Genomic DNA, 23,065 nt, shown 5'->3' with positions numbered 1-23,065 from the left:
ACATATTCCCATGGCATGTTTGAGCAATATATCATTTAGTGACAACTTTGCGCAAAAAAAAATAAAAAAAATAAAAAATTGTCTCTTTCCCGCAACTTGTGTCACAATATAAAATATTCCATGGACTCAACATGCCTCTCAGCAAATAGCTTGGGGTGTCTACTTTCCAAAATGGGGTCATTTGGGGGGGTTTGAACTGTCCTGGCATTTTATGCACAACATTTAGAAGCTTATGTCACACATCACCCACTCTTCTAACCACTGGAAGACAAAGCCCTTTCTGACACTTTTTGATTACATAAAAAAATATTTTTTTTTTGCAAGAAAATTACTTTGAACCCCCAAACATTATATATTTTTTTAAAGCAAATGCCCTACAGATTAAAATGGTGGGTGTTTCATTTTTTTTTTCACACAGTATTTGCGCAGCGATTTTTCAAACGCATTTTTTGGGGAAAAAACACACTTTTTTAAATTTTAATGCACTAAAACACACTATATTGCCCAAATGTTTGATGAAATAAAAAAGATGATCTTAGGCCGAGTACATGGATACCAAACATGACATGCTTTAAAATTGCGCACAAACGTGCAGTGGCGACAAACTAAATACATTTTTAAAAGCCTTTAAAAGCCTTTACAGGTTACCACTTTATATTTACAGAGGAGGTCTACTGCTAAAATTACAGCCCTCGATCTGACCTTCGTGGTGATACCTCACATGCATGGTGCAATTGCCGTTTACATTTGACGCCAGACCGACGCTTGCGTTCGCCTTAGCGCGAGAGCAGGGGGGACAGGGGTACTTTTTTTTTTTCCTTTATTATTATTATTTTTTTTTATCTTATTTTTAAACTGTTCCTTTCATTTTTTTTTTTTTTAATCATTTTTATTGTTATCTCAGGGAATGTAAATATCCCCTATGATAGCAATAGGTAGTGACAGGTACTCTTTTTTGAAAAAATTGGGGTCTATTAGACCCTAGATCTCTCCTCTGCCCTCAAAGCATCTGACCACACCAAGATCGGTGTGATAAAATGCTTTCCCAATTTCCCAATGGCGCTGTTTACATCTGGCGAAATCTAAGTCATAAAATGCTCGTAGCTTCCGGTTTCTTAGGCCATAGAGATGTTTGGAGCCACTCTGGTCTCTGATCAGCTCTATGGTCAGCTGGCTAAATCACCGGCTGCATTTTCAGGTTCCCTGTTGAGACAGGAGAGCCAGAGAAAAACACGGAAGACGTTGGGGGGGGCATTCCCTCCCACTGCTTGTAAAAGCAGTCTAGAGGCTAATTAGCTGCTAGGATTGCTTTTACATGAAAGCCGACCGCTGGCTGAAAAGAATGATACCACGATGATACCTAAACCTGCAGGCATCATTCTGGTATAACCACTCAAAGTCGTGAATGGTGTACCTGAAGACAAAAAAATGGTTAACAATAAAGCACAGTAAACGGTAAAGTATAAAAAATTGCATACCTGAAAAGCAAACATGATAAAACATAAAAACAATAAAACATTGCAGAATAGAATACAGTAAAAAAGAGCAGAACAATAGAGAGAGAATAGAGAGAGAGAGAACAATAAAACGACAACTATTTTTTTTTATTTTATATTTTTGTATGTTTTTTTTTTTTTTTTTACACTTTTTTTTGTAACTAACTTTTATAACTGTAACCGGTTCCAGGTTTGGGTCTCTCAAAATGCGATGGCATCTTGGGAGACCCTGTGAAAGTGTGCCTAGTCTGTGCAATGCTGTACCCTACGCTAATAGTCAACTAGTGAATGGTAGCGTTCAAAACATTCACCAATGCAAAGACCAGGATTGTCAGGACAGGAGGGACAATAATAGCGGGTGTCACGCCTATATCCGCGCTTGCTGCAGACACAACATCTTTTTTGTGGGGGTTCGCTGGGTAGGGGTACTCGGGAGGACATAAAGAAAATGCCTCTCATGCAGCCGACTGCATTTGGTTGGGGATGTGAATGGGGGAAGTACGGGCGCTGCAGAAGCGGTGGGTTCCCAATTAGGATTGGCGAATGCAGCAGGAAGGGCACTATGGGCACGACGGGCCTGTGTTTGTCTTTTTGGTGGAAGCGGGACACTACTTGTGCTTGCCACCTCACCAGCTTGAACTGCACTTATGGGACTCGCCACGTCACCAAGTGTTACTGCAGTGCTGGTTTGACTACGACCGGGGTGTACTAGGCCGCTGGTGCTTGCCAGTTCACCAAAACGCTACCAAAAAAACTGTTAGCGATCGCAGGGATCAGGCCTGACTCTGAGAACGCTGCAGTTATGCATTTAGTGTTTTGTAAGTGACAGTGATCGATCGATACTGCACTTGGGTGGGCTGGGCTGGGCCGGGCGGAGGGGCAAAACGCAGGTGCTAGCAGGTATCTGGGCTGATCCCGCTAACACTGCATTTTTGGGAACCCTAAACTGCTGGGGATGCTAGTATAGATCTGATCAGATCAGATATTGATCCGATCAGATACTATACCACTAAGGGAGGCGTATGCTGCGTACGTGGGTGTTAGCGGTACTGGCGCTAATCTGACGCTGCCTGGGGCGAAGCATATCACCGCCGGGCGATCAGGGGGCTAAACCTTTATTCGGTAATTAACGGCGGGTGCCCTGACACTATAAAAAATAAACAAACTAACCAGCGTCACCCGCAACGGTTATACGGTGATCAGTGGTGAAAGGGTTAACTAGGGGGCAATCAAGGGGTTAAAACCTTTATTAGATAGTATATGGGGGTCCCTGACGCTATGAAACGCTGACGGCGAACCTAAATATTTACGCCCCTAACTAGCGTCACCAGCGACACTAATACAGCGATCAGAAAAATGATCGCTTAGTGACACTGGTGACAGGGGGTGATCAAGGGGTTAAAACTTTATTAGGGGGGGTACCCTAGACCTAAAGGGGGCCTAACACTCACTGCCCTAACACACTAACTGTCACAAACTGACACCAATACAGTAATCAGAAAAAAAAAAAATACTGCTTGGTGTCAGTTTGTGACAGGGGGGGGTGATTGGGGGGCGATCGGGGGCGGGGGGGTCGGGGGTGTAAAGTATGCCTGGCATGTTCTACTGTGTTGTGTGTGTTTTGTGCACTTACATGTCTTCTCTCCTCGGCGCTGGAACGGAAACTGCCAAGCCGAGGAGAGATGACATCATTTCCTCTGCCTGTGTGAAACTACACACAGGCAGGGGAGGATTCCCATTGGCTGGGAGCGATCGCGAGGGGGGGGCCACGATCGGATGGTCTCCCCCTCGCCTCCCAACGCTCCCAGTGAAATGCCGACCGCCGCTGGCACCGGGTATGGGAACGTGATTATGCCTGCCTGTGCCATTCTGCCGCAGTATATCTGCGTTAGGCTGTCGGCAAGTGGTTAAGGCAAACAGACTGTGCACTTTACAAGTTGCTCCAGAGATTAATAAATGAGATAAAGCTTCACTTTACAAAGAATACCCAATCACATGCAAGGAAAAAAAACTGCATTTTCCACCTCATTACATGTAGTGAAATATATCAATTTTTTTCCTGTCATTTCGCCAGATTTTTAGAGACTTTTTTGTGAAAATACAAGAATATCCATCATTTACTGCAAACCTCCCAATCACTGTAAACTTAATACAATGTACATACAAATCACAATGGTCTTCTCCCTTGTTAGAACATACACTATATTACCAAAAGTATTGGGATGCCTGCCTTTACACGCATATGAACTTTAACCACTTGCTGCCCGCCCGCCGTCAACGGTGCAGCTGTTATCCTGGGCCGCCGTCATATGACGGCGCAGCCTTCCAGGCAGCCCAGGGGGCGCGCGCGTGTCGCCGGCGGCGCACGTGCGCGCCCGCCGCATCGCTCGGGTCCCGGTGCGCGTGCCCGGCGGCCACGATGTCCGCCGGGCACCCGCGATTGCCCGGTAACCGAGCAGGACCGTGGATCTGTGTGTGTAAACACACAGATCTACATCCTGTCAGATGGGAGGAGACCGATGGTGTGTTCCTTGTACAGAGGAACACCGATCGGTCTCCTCCCCTTGTGAATCCCCTCCCCACACAGTTAGAATCACTGCCTAGCAACACATTAACCCCTACAGCGCCCCCTCGTTGGTTAACTACTTCATTGTCAGTCACATTTATACAGTAATCAATGCATTCTTATAGCACGGATCGCTGTATAAATGTGAATGGTCCCAAAAATGTGTCAAAATTGTCCGAAGTGTCCGCCGCAATATCGCAGTCACAATAAAAATCTCAGATCGCCGCCATTACTAGTAAAAAAAAAATAATAATAAAAATGCTATAAATCTATCCCCTTATTTTGTAGACGCTATAACTTTTGCGCAAACCAATAAATATACGCTTATTGCGATATTTTTTACCAAAAATATGTAGAAGAATACATATCGGCCTAAAATGAGGAAAAAATTTGTTTTTTAAAAAAAAAAAATTTGGATACTTATTATAGCAAAAAGTAAAAAATATTGTGTTTTTTCAAACTTGTCACTCTTGTTTTCTTTATAGCACAAGAAATAAAAACCGCAGAGGTGATCAAATACCACCAAAAGAAAGCTCTATTAGTGGGGAAAAAATGATAAAAATTTAATTTGGGTACAGTGTAGTATGACCGCGCAATTGTTATTCAAAGTGCGACAGCGCTGAAAGCTGAAAATTGGCTTGGGCAGGAAGGGGGTGAAAATGCCCTGTATGGAAGTAGTTAATGGCATCCCAGTCTTAGTCCGTAGGGTTCAATATTGAGTTGGCTCCGCCCTTTGCAGATATAACAACTTCAACTCTTCTGGGAAGGCCGTCCACAAGGTTTAGGAGTGTGTCTATGGGAATGTTTGACCATTCTTCCAGAAGCGCATTTGTGAGGTCAGGTACTGATGTTGGATGAGAAGGCCTGGCTCTTTGCTCTAATTCATCCGAAAGGTGTTTTATCAGTTTGAGATCAGGACTCTGTGCAGGACAATCAAGTTCATTCACCCCAAACTCGCTCATCCATGTCTTTATGGACCTTGCTTTGTGCACTGGTACAAATCATTTGGTGGAGGGGGGATTGTGGTGTGGGGGTTGTTTTTCAGGGGTTGGGCTTGGCCCCTTGTTTCCGATGAAGGGAACTCTTAAGGCGTCAGCATACCAAGACATTTTGGACAATTTCATGCCCCAACTTTGAGGGAACAGTTTGGGGATGGCCCCTTCCTGGTCCAACATGACTGAGCACCAGTCCAACCTCGTCCAACATCAGTGCCTGACCTCACAAATGTGCTTCTGGAAGAATGGTCAAACATTTCCCTCTATAACTTTTCTGGGGACAACCTAAAATTTGGGATTTTCTTTCACTTTCACGGTAAACAGGACAAATAGAGAGGAGGAATCTCCCTAATGGGGACAGACAGCAGTAAAAAACTAATAGGTGTTCTAATACCTCTTCACTTTATCCAAATAACGTTTTTTCCTTTAGTTAAACTTTAGGTAAATACAAAATATCTTTCTAATTGTCAAAAAATAAATGAGAATAGTATAAAAATCTCACACACACATATATATAAACACCCTTCTTCCACCAATAAAAAAGACAAAGTGGGAGAAGAAAGGTATTTGTATATGTGTATCATTTTTTATACTATTCTCATTCAATATTTGACGTCTATAAAGATATTTTGTATTTTCTTGATTTCATTGAGTTGCTTATGATAAACCTCCTGTGTCCTGAGAAAGCAGCTTCCCTGTGACTGATATTCCAGTCATTGTTGTTCTTTTGTATTATACATCTGCTGCAGGGAGCGCACTGACTTAGTGAGTTGGCAGATTTCTAAGGTTTAAATCATTTTACTTCTTTGTGCAGGTACACTTTATTATGAGAATTTACATTTCACTTCATTTCCTTAGCCATTGTTTATTTGGTCTTTGTATAGTTGTGTATTATATACTGCCATCTTGTGGTTATTTTGGTTATAATAAATAAAACCTTCTGCACTAATCAACCTCAATAACACCTCTGATACACCTCATAAAAAATACATATATGTAAAATACAAATAAATAAAACAGAAGCTGCCAACATCAAAAGTGCACTTACCAATATGTGCTAATGCAATATAATATATAATCCTAAAAGTGATGTAGCACTACCCAATCGTAAATTATAACATTCAATAGGACCGTTAATCTAATAATACATAAACTAAAAGGATGCCAAGAAGTGCATAATACTGCAAATTATATATATATATATATATATATATATATATATATATATATATATATATACATACATATATACATATACTCCACTAGAGGTCGACCGATATATCGGCCGATATTTGGCTTTTTTTACTTAATTGACATTGGCCGATTGTGCTGATAAAAAACAGAAGTCAATGCAAGTTGCCTGAAGTTATCTGCTCTTCAGGTTCTTTTATCAATAGACTGAACTCTGTGTGGAGAAGTTCTCAGTTTAACCATTTAAAGACTAAATCTTTTCTGACACTTGTTGCTTACAAGTAAAAATCCTGTATTTTCTGCTAAAAAATCACTTAGAACCCCCAAACATTATATATATATATATTTTTTTAGCAGAGACCCTAGGCAATAAAATAGCAGTTGTTGCAATATTTTTTGTCACACGGTATTTGCGCAGCGGTCTTTCAAATGTAATTTTTTTTTTAAAATACACTAATGAAAAAAAAAAAAAAAAAATTAAGCAGTAAATTTAGCCCATTTTTTTTCATCCAAAAGTTTTGATTACCTGTTTTTGTGTATTTATTATTTAAGATATAGTTTTTTTTTTAAATCTAAATTCTACATACAAGTGAACTGATTGGAGGTTTGTTTTGTTTAATAAATGTTTAAATATAAAAAATTTTCTGTATCACTTATTACTTAAGGTTGCTTCCACACTGGAGCAGGCATGCGTTGATGGTAAAACGCTGTTAGTTTTAGCGGCGCTTTACCGTCATTTTAGCGGCGCTATTCGGCTGCTAGCGGGGCGCTTATAACCCAGCTAGCGGCCGAGGAAGGGGTTAAATGCGCCCCTGAAGTGATGCTGCCGAAACGGTTTGCAGGCACTTCGGCAGCGGTGCGCATTCATTTCAATGGGCAGGAGTGGTGGAGGAGCGGTAAACACCGCTCCAAAGATGCCGCTTGCAGGACTATTTTTTTAACATCCTGCCAGGGCATCACCTCAGTGTGAAAGCACTCGGGATATCACACTGAGACTGCAGGGGAGTCATTTTGCAGGCACTTTACAGGCGCTATTTTTAGCCCAAAAGCGCCTGAAAAATGCCCCAGTGTGAAAGGGGTCTAACTGTTAGATTTTGAGATGAAGGGGAAAAAAAAAAAAAATCGGCCTAATATATCGGCCCAAAAAAGTCTCCATCATATATCGGCCATCGGCCACCGCAATTTCTAAATATCAGCATCGGCCAGAGAAAAACCCATATCGGTCGGGGGACAGACAGGTTATGTAGAACAGTACCCTCTTATATTATTAATATAAGTGCTTGTGACCTCCTCTAGCATAACAAAGTCCTATTCAGATGGTGAGAGGACACCCTTGAGTTGGGGTGAAGGGTATGGAGGTGTGTGTGTCATAACATCACTTTTTGGAGAAGAGATTCACTAATTCGGAGTTGTACAATCACCGTATGGTGTATGGCAGGGGTCCCCAACCCCCAGGCCATGGCCCGCTTTGGATGCACTAAATATTTACCGGTATATATTACATTTTTTTCTATGTTTCTTCTACTTTTTGGATTCACAATATGTTTTTATTTGCATGGACAGTTTTACATATGATTTGTTTGTTTTTTTAATATTGCTCATATAAATTTAGTCACTATATTCGCATTTTTCTGGATTTCATGTATTGGCGTGATATATATACAGTGTATATATGTATATATAGACCAACACAAAGTGGCACATAGTTGTGAAGTGGAAGGAAAATGATAAATGGTTTTCAAAATGTTTTACAAATAAATATGTGAAAAGTGTGGGGGGCATTTGTATAGCGCCCCCCTGAGTCAATACTTTCTGGAACCACCTTTCACTGAAATTACAGCTGCAAGTCTTTTTGGGGATGTCTAATAGACATGTAAGTCAAAGTACCCCATTACCAGTGGGTCCTACACTGTTCATAAAATAAAAGATAATTTCCACTTCTCAAAATCTCATATTTACTTATAAAGAGCGGGTGTTTTTAGGTAGCCTTGCGAGATTTGAAAAGCAACCTTTTTTGTGTATGTGTGCGCTATTTATATGGTGTAATTTACATTATTTTGTCACACAAGGAAGCAGTAACTATGAGATTAACCCATGAGCAACAATTGCACCAAGCCATGGCAAAGTCTGAGAGTTCACTGAATTTTTCATTGTTAGACCCCATGAGAGCTGTGATAGTCCGATCATATGCTAATCCTTGTGACCTGGAAAATACATCCTCGTGGAGATCAATAGGAGAAAGTATTGCAGGTTACATGAGATGGTTTGTATAACTGGAATAAATAAGATCCCAGAATGTGTGGATCTAGACATGGGACCCTTTATTTCTCATCCACGCCCAAAACTAATTAAATCTGTGCCACTTAAAGTGATTGTAAAGTCTTGTGTGTTTTTTTTTATGTAAATAGAAAACATGTTAAACTTACCTGCTCTGTGGATTTGGTTTTGCACAGAGTGGCCCGAGTCCCTCTTCAGCACTCCTGGCCCCTCCCTCCTGTTGAGTGCCCCCACAGGAAGCAGCTTGCTATGGGGGCACCTGAGCCAAAATCACAGCTCCCTGTGTCCATTCAGACATGGAGCCGCAACTTGGCCCCGCCCTCTCTCTCTCATTGGCTCACTGAATTTGATTGATAGCAGCAGGAGCCAATGGCGCCACACTGCCATCTCAGCCAATGAGGAGAGAAGTCTCAGGCAGCTGAGACACTCCTGCAACATCGCTGGTTAGAGATGGGCTCAGGTAAGTATTAGGGGGGCTGAGGGCTGCTGCACACAGAAGGCTTTTTATCTTAAAGTGGAAGTAAACCCATCCATAAAACACGTGCCGGAAATGTAACACTCCAATTGGTTGTGCTCTCAACCAAACTGTCAAACCATCCAAGGGCCCTGAGATTAAAGGAGTTGTAAAGGCAGAAGGTGTTTTATCCTAACACATTCTATGCATTAAAGTGGAAGTAAACCCCCCTATCATTTTCAGCCAAGGAAGCTGCCATCTTGGCCTCTGTTTAATCCACAACTGCCATGATGCTGCACATGTGAAAAGACCCCATGCCCTGGGGAACCCCGAGTTGGCGATCTACAGGGGCTCACTACCACAGACACTTCATATCATGTATATTTAATTATGTACTTTTGTTTTAGTGATTGATTATACACTTATATTTGCTATTTTCTGTGTCTATATATTTTTGAGGATCTTATGCACATGCTTTTATGAATAGGATCATATGTACTAGATTAATGGTTTCTTTCATAACGCTGCACTGGTTGGTTTTTCATTGTGATATACTTACCTTAGAATGAAGTCCTCCAGCGGTCTGCTGTCACCACTGACATGACAGGGTTTCCATCTTCACATGGTCTTCCCTCTGGCCGTCTGAATGGCCGAGTTGCAATGACATCACTCCCGTGCATGCGGGTGGGAGTCACGGCCGTGGCACAGAGCTCTGAAGGGTTGGCACGAATATGTTGTCCCTTCAGATCGCATGCGCTGGTGACGTTACCGGCTGCAGAAACAGAGAATATCTCCTAATCGGTGCACATTTAGGGTCGGTTCACACTGGGGCGACTTGGGATCCGACTTGTACGCCCTCAAGTCGCCCCAAGTCGCCCCAAGTCGCTTTGCATTTAGGTTAACATGGTAGGCAATGGGAGCGTCTTAATTGACACTACTGAAGTCGCTCCGACTTCAGAAAAGACTCCTGTACTACTTCTATCCGACTTGTAGGCGACTTGTACCCATTCAACTCAATGTAAGTCGCCTGCAAGTCGGATCCCCATCTAAATGCAAGCGACTTTGACAGGAAATAGAAAAAAAAAAGCTCATGCTGCCCCTCCCTCCCTCCCTTCCTCCATCACTCTGTCACACTGTCACCATTTTGTCTTGCCGACAGTGGTATAGAGCAGAATGACAGGCAGAAGGGAGGTGGTTCACCGCGAGCCAATCGACAACGAATGCCTGATAAGGCTTGTGAGACAGCGCCCATGTCTCTATGACAAGGACGATCCCACGTATAGGGATCAAATCAAGAAGGACAATGCGTGGCTGGAGATCTGCCGTGGGTCCTTTGAAGATTGGGACATCATGACCAACAGCCAACATAGTGAAAAACGTAAGTTAAAAATTTTCTAATGCCTGTTTATTATGCGGGTGTTGAGCCCTTGCACACTGGGGCAGTTTGCAGGCGCTATTGCGCTAATAATAGCGCCTGCAAACCGCCCCGAAAGTGCCGCTACTGTCATTCCAGTGTGAAAGCCCCGAGGGCTTGCAGACTGGAGCGATGCGCTGGCAGGACGGTAAAAAAAGTCCTGTCAGCAGCATCTTCGGAGCGGTGTGTATACCACTCCTGCCCATTGAAATCAATGGGACAGTGCGGCTATACCACCGGCAAAGCGCCTCTGCAGAGGCGCTTTGCGGTGGTATTTAACCCTTTCTTGGCCGCTAGCGGGGGGTAAAACCGCCCCGCTAGCGGCCGCATACCGACGGTAAAACACCGCTAATAATAGCCGCATTTTACCGCCGACGCCACCCCCCGCCCCAGTGTGCAAGGGCAAACAAATATGAACGACTATGTTTCCACTATTGTGTCCTCAAACATGCGTGCATTTCAATAAATTTTTGTTTCGTTAACGCGACCTGAAGCAATATCTGTGTAATGACATACGACTTTTCATGCCCAAATCGCATGAAAAGTCGCACAAGTGGAAACATAGCCAAATCATGGTGTATGCCTTGTCGTGTGACTATATTCATTGGGTACCACATGACATACGACTTTTCATGCCCAAATCGCATGAAAAGTCGCACAAGTGGAAACATAGCCAAATCATGGTGTATGCCTTGTCGTGTGACTATATTCATTGGGTACCACATGACATACGACTTTTCAGGCCCAAATCGCATGAAAAGTCGCACAAGTGGAAACATAGCCAAATCATGGTGTATGCCTTGTCGTGTGACTATATTCATTGGGTACCACATGACATACGACTTTTCATGCCCAAATCGCATGAAAAGTCGCACAAGTGGAAACATAGCCAAATCATGGTGTATGCCTTGTCATGTGACTATATTCATTGGGTACCACATGACATACGACTTTTCAGGCCCAAATCGCATGAAAAGTCGCACAAGTGGAAACATAGCCAAATCATGGTGTATGCCTTGTCGTGTGACTATATTCATTGGGTACCACATGACATACGACTTTTCAGGCCCAAATCGCATGAAAAGTCGCACAAGTGGAAACATAGCCAAATCATGGTGTATGCCTTGTCGTGTGACTATATTCATTGGGTACCACATGACATACGACTTTTCAGGCCCAAATCGCATGAAAAGTCGCACAAGTGGAAACATAGCCAAATCATGGTGTATGCCTTGTCGTGTGACTATATTCATTGGGTACCACATGACATACGACTTTTCAGGCCCAAATCGCATGAAAAGTCGCACAAGTGGAAACATAGCCAAATCATGGTGTATGCCTTGTCGTGTGACTATATTCATTGGGTACCACATGACATACGACTTTTCATGACCAAATCGCATGAAAAGTCGCACAAGTGGAAACATAGCCAAATCATGGTGTATGCCTTGTCGTGTGACTATAATCTGTAACACATAATATATATGTCATAATGAATGATCAATATCAATACAGCCCAAAACAAAGTATGATTTTTTTTATTATAACAGTTTATTTCTATAAAACCAACTAATAGTATGCAATACATTATCCACAGTATAGTAAAGTATTAAACATTTATTACAAAACTTAAATCATTACCTATACAGTCTTTCAGAAAACAGACAGATCAGAAAAAAAATATATTTAAATAACTGAGTAAAATTAGTTTATTAAATAGCATCCAACTGCCATGCTACTTCACCAGCCGGTGAAACAAAGTATGAGGTAAATGCCTCTCGAACACTGCTGCCATCGATAGTTCCCCTAGAAGCACTGAGGTGTGCACTCTCCAGGTCGTGCATTAGGGAATCTTCAAAACAGTACCCATCACGTACCCTAACAAAGTTATGGAGCACACATGCTGCTTTGACAGCAAGAATTGCATTCTCAATGTCTAAGGCTATAGACGTGTGTAACACACGCCATTTATTAGCCAGAATGCCAAAGGTGCACTCAACCACCCTTCTTGCCCTTGTGAGACGGTAATTGAAGACCTTCTTGAGTGTATTCAAATTCCGGTTTGAGTAAGGCCTCATTAGGTGTTGCCCCAATGCAAAAGCCTCATCAGCTATAAAGACATAGGGTAGTGGGGGTTCACTATTGCCAGGAAGTGGACAGTTGTCAGGAATCTGTAGCTGGTCATTTCTTAGCATTTGACCAAGAGAAGAATTAATGAAAATACGGGAATCGCAGGTACTTCCATACGATCCAATATCAATATAGCTGAAGCAGTAGTTTGCATCTGCCACGCCAAGTAATACAAAAGAGCAGTATTTTTTATAATTAAAATACATACTGCCACTACCAACAGGCTTAACGACACGTATGTGCTTGCCATCTATGGCTCCAATACAATTTGGGAAGTTGCAACGACTCCAAAATGCTCTTGCAATATCCTGCCACTTCTCCTGTGTCGGTCTCTTCATCACGATTGGGTTCAGCACGTCCCATATGACTTGGCATGTTTCTCTGATAATATAACTGATAGTCGACCTGCCCACCATGAACTGATAGTGAAGGCTAATTAGTGAATGACCGGTTGCAAGGTACCTGAAAGACAAAATACATAATTGGTTATTTTTCAATTTCTTTTTTTGCAGTTACAGCAATACAAGTAAGATGGAAGGGCCTGAGAGACTGCTACAAGCGTTATTTACGCAAACTCTTGGAGGCCAGAAGTGGATCAGGCAGTAAAAGGGTGGTACCCTATGTCCATGCAGAGGAGCTGGAATTTTTGAGACCAAGCATGGAGCTGAGAGAGTGAGATAACATATTTCATATTATCAAAGTGCTACTATACAGTTATATAAACAAGGTTGTGCCTGACAGTATTTTTTCTTTCTTACAGAACACAATCCAGTTGGCAAGTGGCTCAGGAACGTCAGGAGGCACCTCCGGAACCTCAAGGGCCGCAGGAACATCAATCGGAGGATGAAACGATGATCCAGGAGAACCCCGAAATAGTGGATACACCGCAGACAGCTGGCCCTAGTCACGTACAAAGGCCTGAGCCTGAGCCAATGCAAGCAAGGTCAACACGTACTGCTAGACCACGTGGCAGTCGTGTTGACAACATGCAAAGATTTGCTGACCTTATGGATCGCCTAAATCAGAAGTTAGACGATTTGGATAAGGAAGAGCATGCTTTCGGGCTCTTGGTGGCTGGAATGCTCAAAAAAATTCCAGAGGACAGACGACATAACGCCAAGAAAGCGGTGATGGATATTTTACATGAGCAATATATTGGCTCCTCCCCAAATTTTGGACCGCCGCCACCATCCGGTGCTCATCATTACTCCAACCCCCCACCGCCCAGAAGCCACCAATATTATCAATCTCGCTTTAGGCCATACTCGGATGAGTATGGCACTATGCAGAATTTTTCCCGTCCACCAATCCCGTATCCATCTCCTTCCCCGATTCCCTCCACCTTTGCTGCACCATCCCAAAGCCCTTCCACCAGCAGTGTCACCTCCTATTCTGAATATGTCCCTTCCTATCAGCAATTGTAAATAAATATAAAATTTAAAAAAGAAGATCGCATGTTTGGTATATCTAATGTTTGAGTTTAATTAGATTAAAATGTTTTACTAAATTTATGGATGTTTGTGTGTTACATTTGTTCATTTTTGTGCATCCAATTAAATATAGATTACCTTAGCGTGATTATCAGTCTTTCAGTCGGTGAGATACTCCTCCTCCATGTTGTGTTCTGTCGCTCCAGATGGATGGAAAGCAGACCAAGCAATTCGTCAAAACTGTTAAAAAAAAATGGTAATTTAATATGTCCTAATCTATAGGGTCAATGATAAAAAAAACAGATATCTAAAAGGGGGCTCAGAAATTCTTTATCTAGGAGTATAAAACAAATATATAAATCAAAGTGTAGTTAACCACTGCCCAACAGCGCCACATACCAGTGACCACAGTGCTACCCATCCGTGCCTACAGTGCCACCTCACAGTGCTGCCTATCATTGAACGTCTGTGATAGCCACCTATCATTGCCCTTATTTTTTGCGTTATAAATGAAAAAAGAGCGAAAATTTTGAAAAAAAACTCATTTTTCTTAGTTTCATATAAAAATAATTATTTGGTCTCTGTGAAAGTTATAGAGTTTACAAGTTATGGTGCAAATCCAAAAAAAAGGATCACATCTGAAGTACTGACGGCCTATCTCATTTATTGCGACCCGAACAAGTCAGGAAAGTACAAATACCCCCCAAATGACCCCTTTTTTGAAAATAGACATTCCAAGGTATTCATTAAGATGCATGGTGAGCTTTTTGATGTGGTCATTTTTTCCCACAATTCTTTGTAAAATGAATATTTTTTTTTTCTCCCACAAAATTGTCATTGTAATAGGTTATTTCTCTCACATGGCATGTGTATACCACAAATGACACCCCAAAATACATTCTGCTACTTGTTCTGAGTATTACGATACCACATGTGTGAGACTTTTTTACAGCCTGGCCACATAGAGAGGCCCAACATGCAGGGAGCACCATCAGGTGTTCTAGGAACATAAATTACATATCTAACTACCTATTACATTTTTGAAGGCCCTGGAGTACCAGGGCAATGACACGTGACACTGACGTGGCACTGATGACAGGTGGCACTAATGACAGGTGGCACTGATGACACGTGACACTGATGACAGATGGCACTAATACGTGGCACTAAGGTCTTGCAACCTTTCCTCATAACACTGATGACAGGTGGTACTGATGACACGTGGCACTCATGACAGGTGGCACTAATACGTAGCACTGATGACACGTGACACTGATGACAGATGGCACTAATACGTGGCACTGATGACACGTGACACTGATGACAGATGGCACTAATACGTGGCACTGATGACAAGTGACACTGATGACACTAATACGTGGCACTGATGACAGGTGGCACTGATGACACGTGACACTGATGACAGATGGCACTAATATGTGGCACTGATGACAGGTGGCACTGATGACACGTGACACTGATGACAGATGGCACTAATACGTGGCACTGATGACAGGTGGCACTGATGACACGTGACACTGATGACAGATGGCACTAATACGTGGCACTGATGACAAGTGACACTGATGACACTAATACGTGGCACTGATGACAGGTGGCACTGATGACACGTGACACTGATGACAGATGGCACTAATACGTGGCACTAAGGTCTTGCAACCTTTCCTCATAACACTGATGACAGGTGGTACTGATGACACGTGGCACTCATAACAGGTGGCACCAATACGTGGCACAGATGGCACTGATGACAGATGGCACTGATGACGGCCGCCCGGAAGATAGCGTCCGCGCTGCAGCCGTCTTTTGGCTGTAGCGCGGTCGCGAAGTGGTTAAGTAAAGAACTATGAAACATTTTTTTTTTGCATATCCACATATCACATTTTACTTACCTTGCAATAGACATCCTGGTGTAATTAAAGAATTTGTCATCGTAACCACGCAAATTTTGGAACATGGCCCAGAACTGGCCTCTGGTATCTCGGTTGATGATTATTGGATGTATCCAATATCGACGTCTCCTTCTCATCCTTATCCTCTGCTTCCTTTCTTTCTCCTCCTCTTCCACCAACACTGCTACACCAGCAGTTATGACAGCTGTCATTAAGGAACGCAGAGCCAACATTCTCCTCAGTTTACTAGGGGACTAGGAAACAGGAAGAGAACAGGAACAGGAATTATGTCACAAAAGCTGATTAGCTATGATTGGCCACAGGCAAAGTCGCCTATAGTGGGGGCGACTTGAAGTCGTGTTGTAATCTTTACAAGTCGCGTTGAAGTCGCGTTGAAGTCGCGTTGAAGTCGCGTTGAAGTCGCGTTGCAAAGTCGCGTTGAAGTCGTGTTGCCCCAGTGTGAATCGAGCCTTAGGAGATATTCCTTGTATCTACAGGTAAGCTTTATTATAAGCATACCTGAAGGTACAAATGTCCCAGCTGTGTTTACTACCAATTCAAGTAAGAAGATAAAAACTTTACAGATTTTGCTCCTATAATGGGGCTGTAAAAGTGAGGCAGTTCCCTAATAGCCAATATCCCTATCAGTAATTATTGAATCTTTACCTGTCAGAATGGCAGGGAGGTCTCTGATATCTTTTTGCAGCTCTGAACTATCATATGACTAAATGCTGAGAGCCACAAAGTAAGTCAATGCTGGAGAAGAGATGAGGTCTTTCACAATGAACTACGTCCTATGGGAACATTTCACAATGCCCACCAATCAATGTAGGACTAGGTCACTCTTCACATGGGACACTTTCCTTATCCCACAGAAATCTGTCCATACCATGAAAGGGGATCGCTGTTGGAGTTTGCTCCCAGAGTCAAAGTTTCCTAATCCTCCCCTGCCTATAAGTCAAAGTAAGTAAATCTTGTAGCCAGAGAGAGATGGATCTCAATCACAACAGCAAATGTCCTGTTTGAAGAGAACTCATTTCTACAAGTGACATAAAGTGGAACTTTACCCATAACAACGTGATAAATATAATGTTCTTTAGCAAGGAACATACATTCCACAATAATAATTATACAACCATAATGAGTGTTTGCTTTAAATTGCCTCCAACATTGCTCCTGTTTCTTCTTAGTGGAGGCGGCCATTTTGCTGAAGCCCAGAATCCCTGAGCAGCAGTAAATCATAAACCCTTTGATTTAATGGTTTCAAAAAACAGTTACATTCCTGGAATGCTGGGATTAGTAACTGTCACATTTGCTTGTGTCCTCAACCAAACTGTCAAATCGTCAAATGGTCGGTATCATAACTGATCACATGTGCAGCACCATGGCAGGTACAGATCAAACAGAAGCAGCTTCCTTGGCTGTAAAAAGGATAAGAGGGTTTAATCCCATTTTAAGGCTGTCAGCAGATCGGCCTCTACATATTCAGCAGTGCCTAAAAATAGACAGCAACTGAGCATGTGCAGCAGGGTGAGACCGTGTATTACTGGATGTTACACAGTACTGTATAGACACTTATATTTATTGTTTTACAATCTATACCTGTAAAAGGGGCCGGTATGAATCATCTAGCAGGACTTCATTTTCTGACTAAAGTTCCTTTTTACCAGGCCTTGTGTGATATGTCAGTTGGTACAAATGATTAAACTGTAATAATAATTTCAGCAAACAGTATCACATGACCAAGAGAACCAATCCTAGGCTTCCTTTCATTTTCAATCTGATTGGTTGCTGTTGGCAACATGGTAAATTTAGGTGCAGAGCACGCTGCAAGACGCAACATAAAATAGTGAAATAGTGGTGAGACTTACCTTCCTCTTCCAGATATCCGATCACTGAGGGGTTATATTTCTTTAATAAGATGTATAAAATATCCTTGTCAGTATTACTCCTCCATCTGATCACAGAGTACAGCCATCTCATCTTCTCTTGTGTGGTTTGTTCGGCCCGTATTGTGTCACACTGTTCAGATGTCAACAGACTCCTTATCATAAGACCATCCAGAATTGGATCTATCAGATGGATTCTTTGTATCAGTTCCCTCTGATGTCTGTCCACAAAGTGCTCCTTTCCTGTCAATGTGAAATAAATTTATAAACATTTTTTTAATCATTTGTTTTCCCTTGATGTCTACAATTCAATATTTTGGCAGAAGAATGTAGAAATCTATTTATATTTCCAATATTTAGGAACAAAACCCATTATAATATAACACTAAAGTCACACTGGACTCCATTCACTGAAGTACATCACATGCGGTATTTAGGTGTTCGGACGAATTCCCCCCAAATATCACATGTGATCCTGAAATTGTCACTTCACTATGCCGATTTACCATATTCACCGCAAAACACTCAAAACGATCAGAAAATACCCCAAAAAATGGGTCAAAGTCAATTCACAGAAGGAAATAAATAATAAATGAATGTGGTAATTAAAATGTCTGTTACCCCAACATTTCATATTCCTGATCTGTGGTTGCTGTACCATGTACTTGTATGAGAAAGTCTCCTGTTCTCTTTGTATTGCTTCCTTTGTGTGAAATCCCCGGTGTTCCCGACAGTCCCTCTGCTTTCCTATTAAAAACTGACCACTCTAAGCAGGAGAACACACCATGGTCAGTTCTCTAGCTCTGCTGGGAACTCAGCCTGCTCTCCTCCAATGATCAGACTTGTCCTGACACCCCCCCTCCCCCTCCCCACACACACACACAGCCTATCACTGGGAAGATCAGTGTGCCGCTGCTTCTCCTCTCCCCAACTCTTATGCAGATGAGAACAGAGGGAATGTGATCACTTAGAAAAAGAGGGGAAAAGGTATTTATAATGTTTTTTATTTCTGTACACAAATATTTTGCCTTCCATTTCTATTTTAAACTGAATGGGTTGTTTTACAAGGTGATCGTTTACAATCACTTGAAGTCGTGGTCCAGACATGCCGTATTTAGGAATGTAAATATAGAATTGCCAATTATGAGTAGTCTCTGTCTTTTTGGATCAGTTCTCTCACCAGTAATGTATAGAAACCTAAATATGGAAATCATTGGAGTTGATTGGACTACACTGTATCTGAGCTCCACAAACCAAAATGTATTTCATTTATAATATTCAAATTAAACCCCCCGCATCCATCCATCCATCCATCCATCCATCCATGTCTCCATGCTTTATTTTGATGAGAAATCCTTTAGAAAAACACCCCCCTCTCAATTCTGGCCATGGCCATCTTGAATAGGGGCAGATGATTCATAGAGCAATTACATCCTGGAATCCATTTGCCCTTAGCTCAGGCATGCAGACAGGATGGTTTGCTTAGCTGAGAAAACCCCTCCCCCTCTCCTGAAGACTCCTGGGATTGATGACATCATTTGCCTAGACATGGAAACCAGGAAACAACTGAAGAGATGTAAAAAATTGTTTAAAATAAGTAAATATGATATAATTCTCTATCTATTTACTAATACTAGCAGCCTGAGGATTCAAAATAGACAATGATGATTGAGAGAGTGAAGTTCCACTTTAATGTATAACTAGAGGAAAACTTTTGTTTTAGTACTGGATAGAGTAGAGAAGGATTAGAACCCCTGTCAGGTTTTATTGCTGTCTGTGCCCCTGTTAGGGAGATTCTCTCTATTTGTCCTGTTTACCATTATCACTGAAAGTAAAAGAAAATCCAAAATTTTGGGTTGTCCCCAGAACAGTAATAGAGGGGGATATTTCAATGAGGTCACTGCTTCTGGTGATCTGGGGGGCTCCAAGGATTCCTTTAACCACTTGCTGACCAGCCGCCATCATTATATTGGGCAGGTCGGCACGTTCCCGCCAACTGTCGTAGCTGTACGTCGGTCCCTTTAGGCGCGATCGCGGGCACAAGAGGCAGAACAGGAACGTGTAAACTCACAAATCCCTGTTCTGTGAGGAGAGGAGAGGCAGATCGTGAGTTCCTAATACCGGTAGCTAGGAACAACGATCTGTCATCTCTTCTAGTCAGTCCCATCCCCCCTTCAGTTAGAACACATAGAAGGGAACACAGTTAACCCCTTGATCACCCCCTAGTGTTAACCCCTTCCCTGCCAGTGACATTTATACAGTAATCAGTGCATTTTTATAGCACTGCTTGCTGTATACCGTATTTATCAGCGTATAACACGCACCCCAAGTTTAGGAGGGAATTTTAAGGAGAAAAAACTTTTAGGAGGGAAGTTTAAGGAAAAAAAAACTTACATTAAAATGCCCATCAATGCAGCCTTATCAGTGTCCATCTGCAGCCTTTTCAGTGTCAGTGCAGCCTTGTCAGTGCAGCCTTGTCAGTGCAGGTTTGCCCCAGTCCAGCCATGTCAGTGCAGCCTTGTCAGTGCAGCCTTGTCAGTGCAGGTTTGCCCCAGTCCAGCCATGTCAGTGCAGCCTTGTCAGTGCAGGTTTGCCCCAGTCCAGCCATGTCAGTGCAACTTTGTGCCGCCGACATACACAGCCGTGGGTAGATTCAAATATGGCGCCGAGACTGCAGGGATTCGTCGGAGCCGAGATACACATACCCGAGTGTTCTCGCTTGGGTATGTGTATCTCGGCTCCGTCGAATCCCTGCAGTCTCGCGCCATATTTGAATCTACCCACGGCTGTGTATGTCAGCGGTGACCGCGGCAATTGCCGCGATCGCTCCGATGACACAAAATCGGCGGGGATCGGCCTATAACACGCACCCACGATTTCCCCCTGATTTTCAGGGGAAAAAAGTGCGTGTTATATGCCGATAAATACGGTAATTGTCAATGGTCCCAAAAATCTGTCAAAAGTGTCCAATTTATCCGCCATAATTTCGCAGTCCCGATAAAATTTGCAGATCACCACCATTACTAGTAAAAAAAATAATAAAAATGACATAAATCTATCCCCTATTTTGTAGACGCTATAACTTTTGCGCAAACCAATCAATATACTCTTATTGTAATTTTTTTTTCCAAAAATATGTAGAAGAATACAAATCGGCCTAAACTGAGGAAAAAAATCTGTTTTTTTTAGAAAAAATTGGGGATATTTATTACAGCAAAAAGTACAAAATATTGTATCTTTTTTTTCAAAATTGTCGCTCTTCTTTTGTTCTTCAAATACCACCAAAAGAAATCTCTATTTGTGGGGAAAAAAGGACGTTAATTTTGTTTGGGTACAACGTCACACGACAGTGTCAGGTAAAGCGACGCAGTGCCGTATCGCAAAAAATGGCCCGGTCATTGAGCAGCCAAATCTTCTGGGGCTGAAGTGGTTAATTTGCAGGGATTTCCTCTCACTTCCTATTTGGCTAGGGGACAGAAAGTGAAGAGAAATCTCCTCAATGGGACACAGATAGAAAAAAAAAAAAAACTGACGGGAGTTATGAACCTTTCTTTACTCGATCTAAATGAAGAAAAATAAGTTGTGCCTATAGTTCTACTTTAAGGCAAACAGACTGTGCACTTTACAAGTTGCTCCAGAGATTAATAAATGAGATAAAGCTTCACTTTACAAAGAATACCTAATCACATGCAAGGAAAAAAAATGCATTTTTACTTGCAGATGATTGGATGATAGAAGTCAGAAGAACTTCCCATCATCATTATTATTATTATTATTATACATGATTTATATAGCGCCAACAGTTTACACAGCGCTTTACAATGTAGAGGGGGAACAACACAGTTACAGTACAGTTCAATACAGAAGGGACAGGGGGGCCCGGCTCGCAGAGCTTACATTCTAAAGGGAGGGGGTGGTGGTACAAAAGGTAATAGCTGCAAAGAATGATTTGTTTGGGGTGGCTCAGGGACAAATATGTGGGTGTGGGATAGGCTTCCCTGAATAAATGAGTTTATATCTGCAGATAAGGTTGGTGATGTAGATGGGGGCGATGTTGTGAATGGCCTTGTATGCTATGGTTAGCATTTTGAATTTTATACGGTGGGGGAGGGGAAGCCAGTGAAGGGATTGGCAGAGAGGGGCGGTAATCACAGATCGATTAGTGAGGTGTATTAGTCTAGCAGCAGAATTCATAATAGACTGAAGGGGGGTTGCCTGCTTAAGGGTAGGCCATTAAGGAGAGAGTTGCAGTAGTCAAGGCAAGAAATAGTCAATAAATAATGAATAAGTTGCTTTGTGGTGTCATTAGTCAGGAAGGGGTGAATTCTGGAGATTAGGGATGAGCCGAACACCCCCCTGTTCGGTTCGCACCAGAACATGCGAACAGGAAAAAAAGTTTGTTCGAACACGCGAACACCGTTAAAGTCTATGGGACACGAACATGAATAATCAAAAGTGCTAATTTTAAAGGCTACTATGCAAGTTATTGTCATAAAAAGTGTTTGGGGACCTGGGTCCTGCCCCAGGGGACATGGATCAATGCAAAAAAACTTTTTAAAAACGGCCGTTTTTTCAGGAGCAGTGATTTTAATAATGCTTAAAGTCAAACAATAAAAGTGTAATGTTAAACCTGTGTTATAAAGTGATCCTATTAGGACTAAATTATCACACTAGACAGCGCTAATGTTGAGCAATTGAAACATGTGGCCAACAACACATAGAAAGGAAACTCATATAACACAAAAGTCCCTTAGAAGAGAGTCCCTTATATAGGGTAGTGATGTAAAGTTCAGGGTGTAGTTTAGATAATTGACAGGTGATCATGAAAACAGTCCTCCACATGCACCTTCCACCGATCACTGCGAAATCCACCCGGTGACAAAAACACTCTCCCCCTAGGGGGTTAAACTCACCAGAAATGGGGAGCAATAAAGCATTCAGAGTCAGCACTCTTTAACAGCAATTTGTTGTCAACATCACTATATGCAGGGTCACAGATTTTCAGGGCTCATAATGAATCAAAGAAAACAGAGAAAAAGTGCACATAGCGTAATCCTGTTTATTGACTCAGAATCCCTTCCACAAAGACAGACAGAAAACCCCCCTTCAATAAAATACGTGCATCAAATAAAATCAAAAGTGAGCAATCAATCGAACAGGCAGAAATTGTAAAGGTGTCAACTTCACCAAAGGATGTCAGCGCCGCTACACAGGAGAAAATGGATACTTCCTGGTTGTGCGGATGACTCAGGTGGAGCGCACACGTCACTTCCTACGTCGTGTTAGCCACGCCCTGACGCGTTTCGTCAT

At 42.3% G+C, this 23,065-nt stretch overlaps 2 protein-coding genes across 2 annotated transcripts in view; one reads left to right on the top strand and one right to left on the bottom strand.

Moving 5' to 3' along the window:
• LOC141147953 (uncharacterized) overlaps window positions 1-23,065 on the bottom strand; it is a 483,492-nt gene that overhangs the window by 384,007 nt on the left and 76,420 nt on the right. The window contains exon 6 of the mRNA XM_073635113.1: window positions 17,738-17,998. Within this exon, the coding sequence (XP_073491214.1) occupies window positions 17,738-17,998 (261 nt within the window). The remainder of the gene's footprint in view (window positions 1-17,737; window positions 17,999-23,065) is intronic.
• On the top strand, window positions 12,908-13,947 carry LOC141147355 (uncharacterized). Its single transcript, XM_073634595.1, has 2 exons — window positions 12,908-13,195; window positions 13,284-13,947. The coding sequence occupies exons 1-2, from the start codon at window positions 13,182-13,184 to the stop codon at window positions 13,945-13,947; spliced, it is 678 nt and encodes a 225-aa protein (XP_073490696.1). The 5' UTR covers window positions 12,908-13,181.

The sequence above is a fragment of the Aquarana catesbeiana genome, linkage group LG06, assembly GCF_042186555.1.
Source record: "Aquarana catesbeiana isolate 2022-GZ linkage group LG06, ASM4218655v1, whole genome shotgun sequence".
Taxonomy (NCBI): domain Eukaryota; kingdom Metazoa; phylum Chordata; class Amphibia; order Anura; family Ranidae; genus Aquarana; species Aquarana catesbeiana.
Note: the sequence above shows the minus strand (reverse complement) of the source record. Positions and strands in the feature narration are given on the sequence as shown.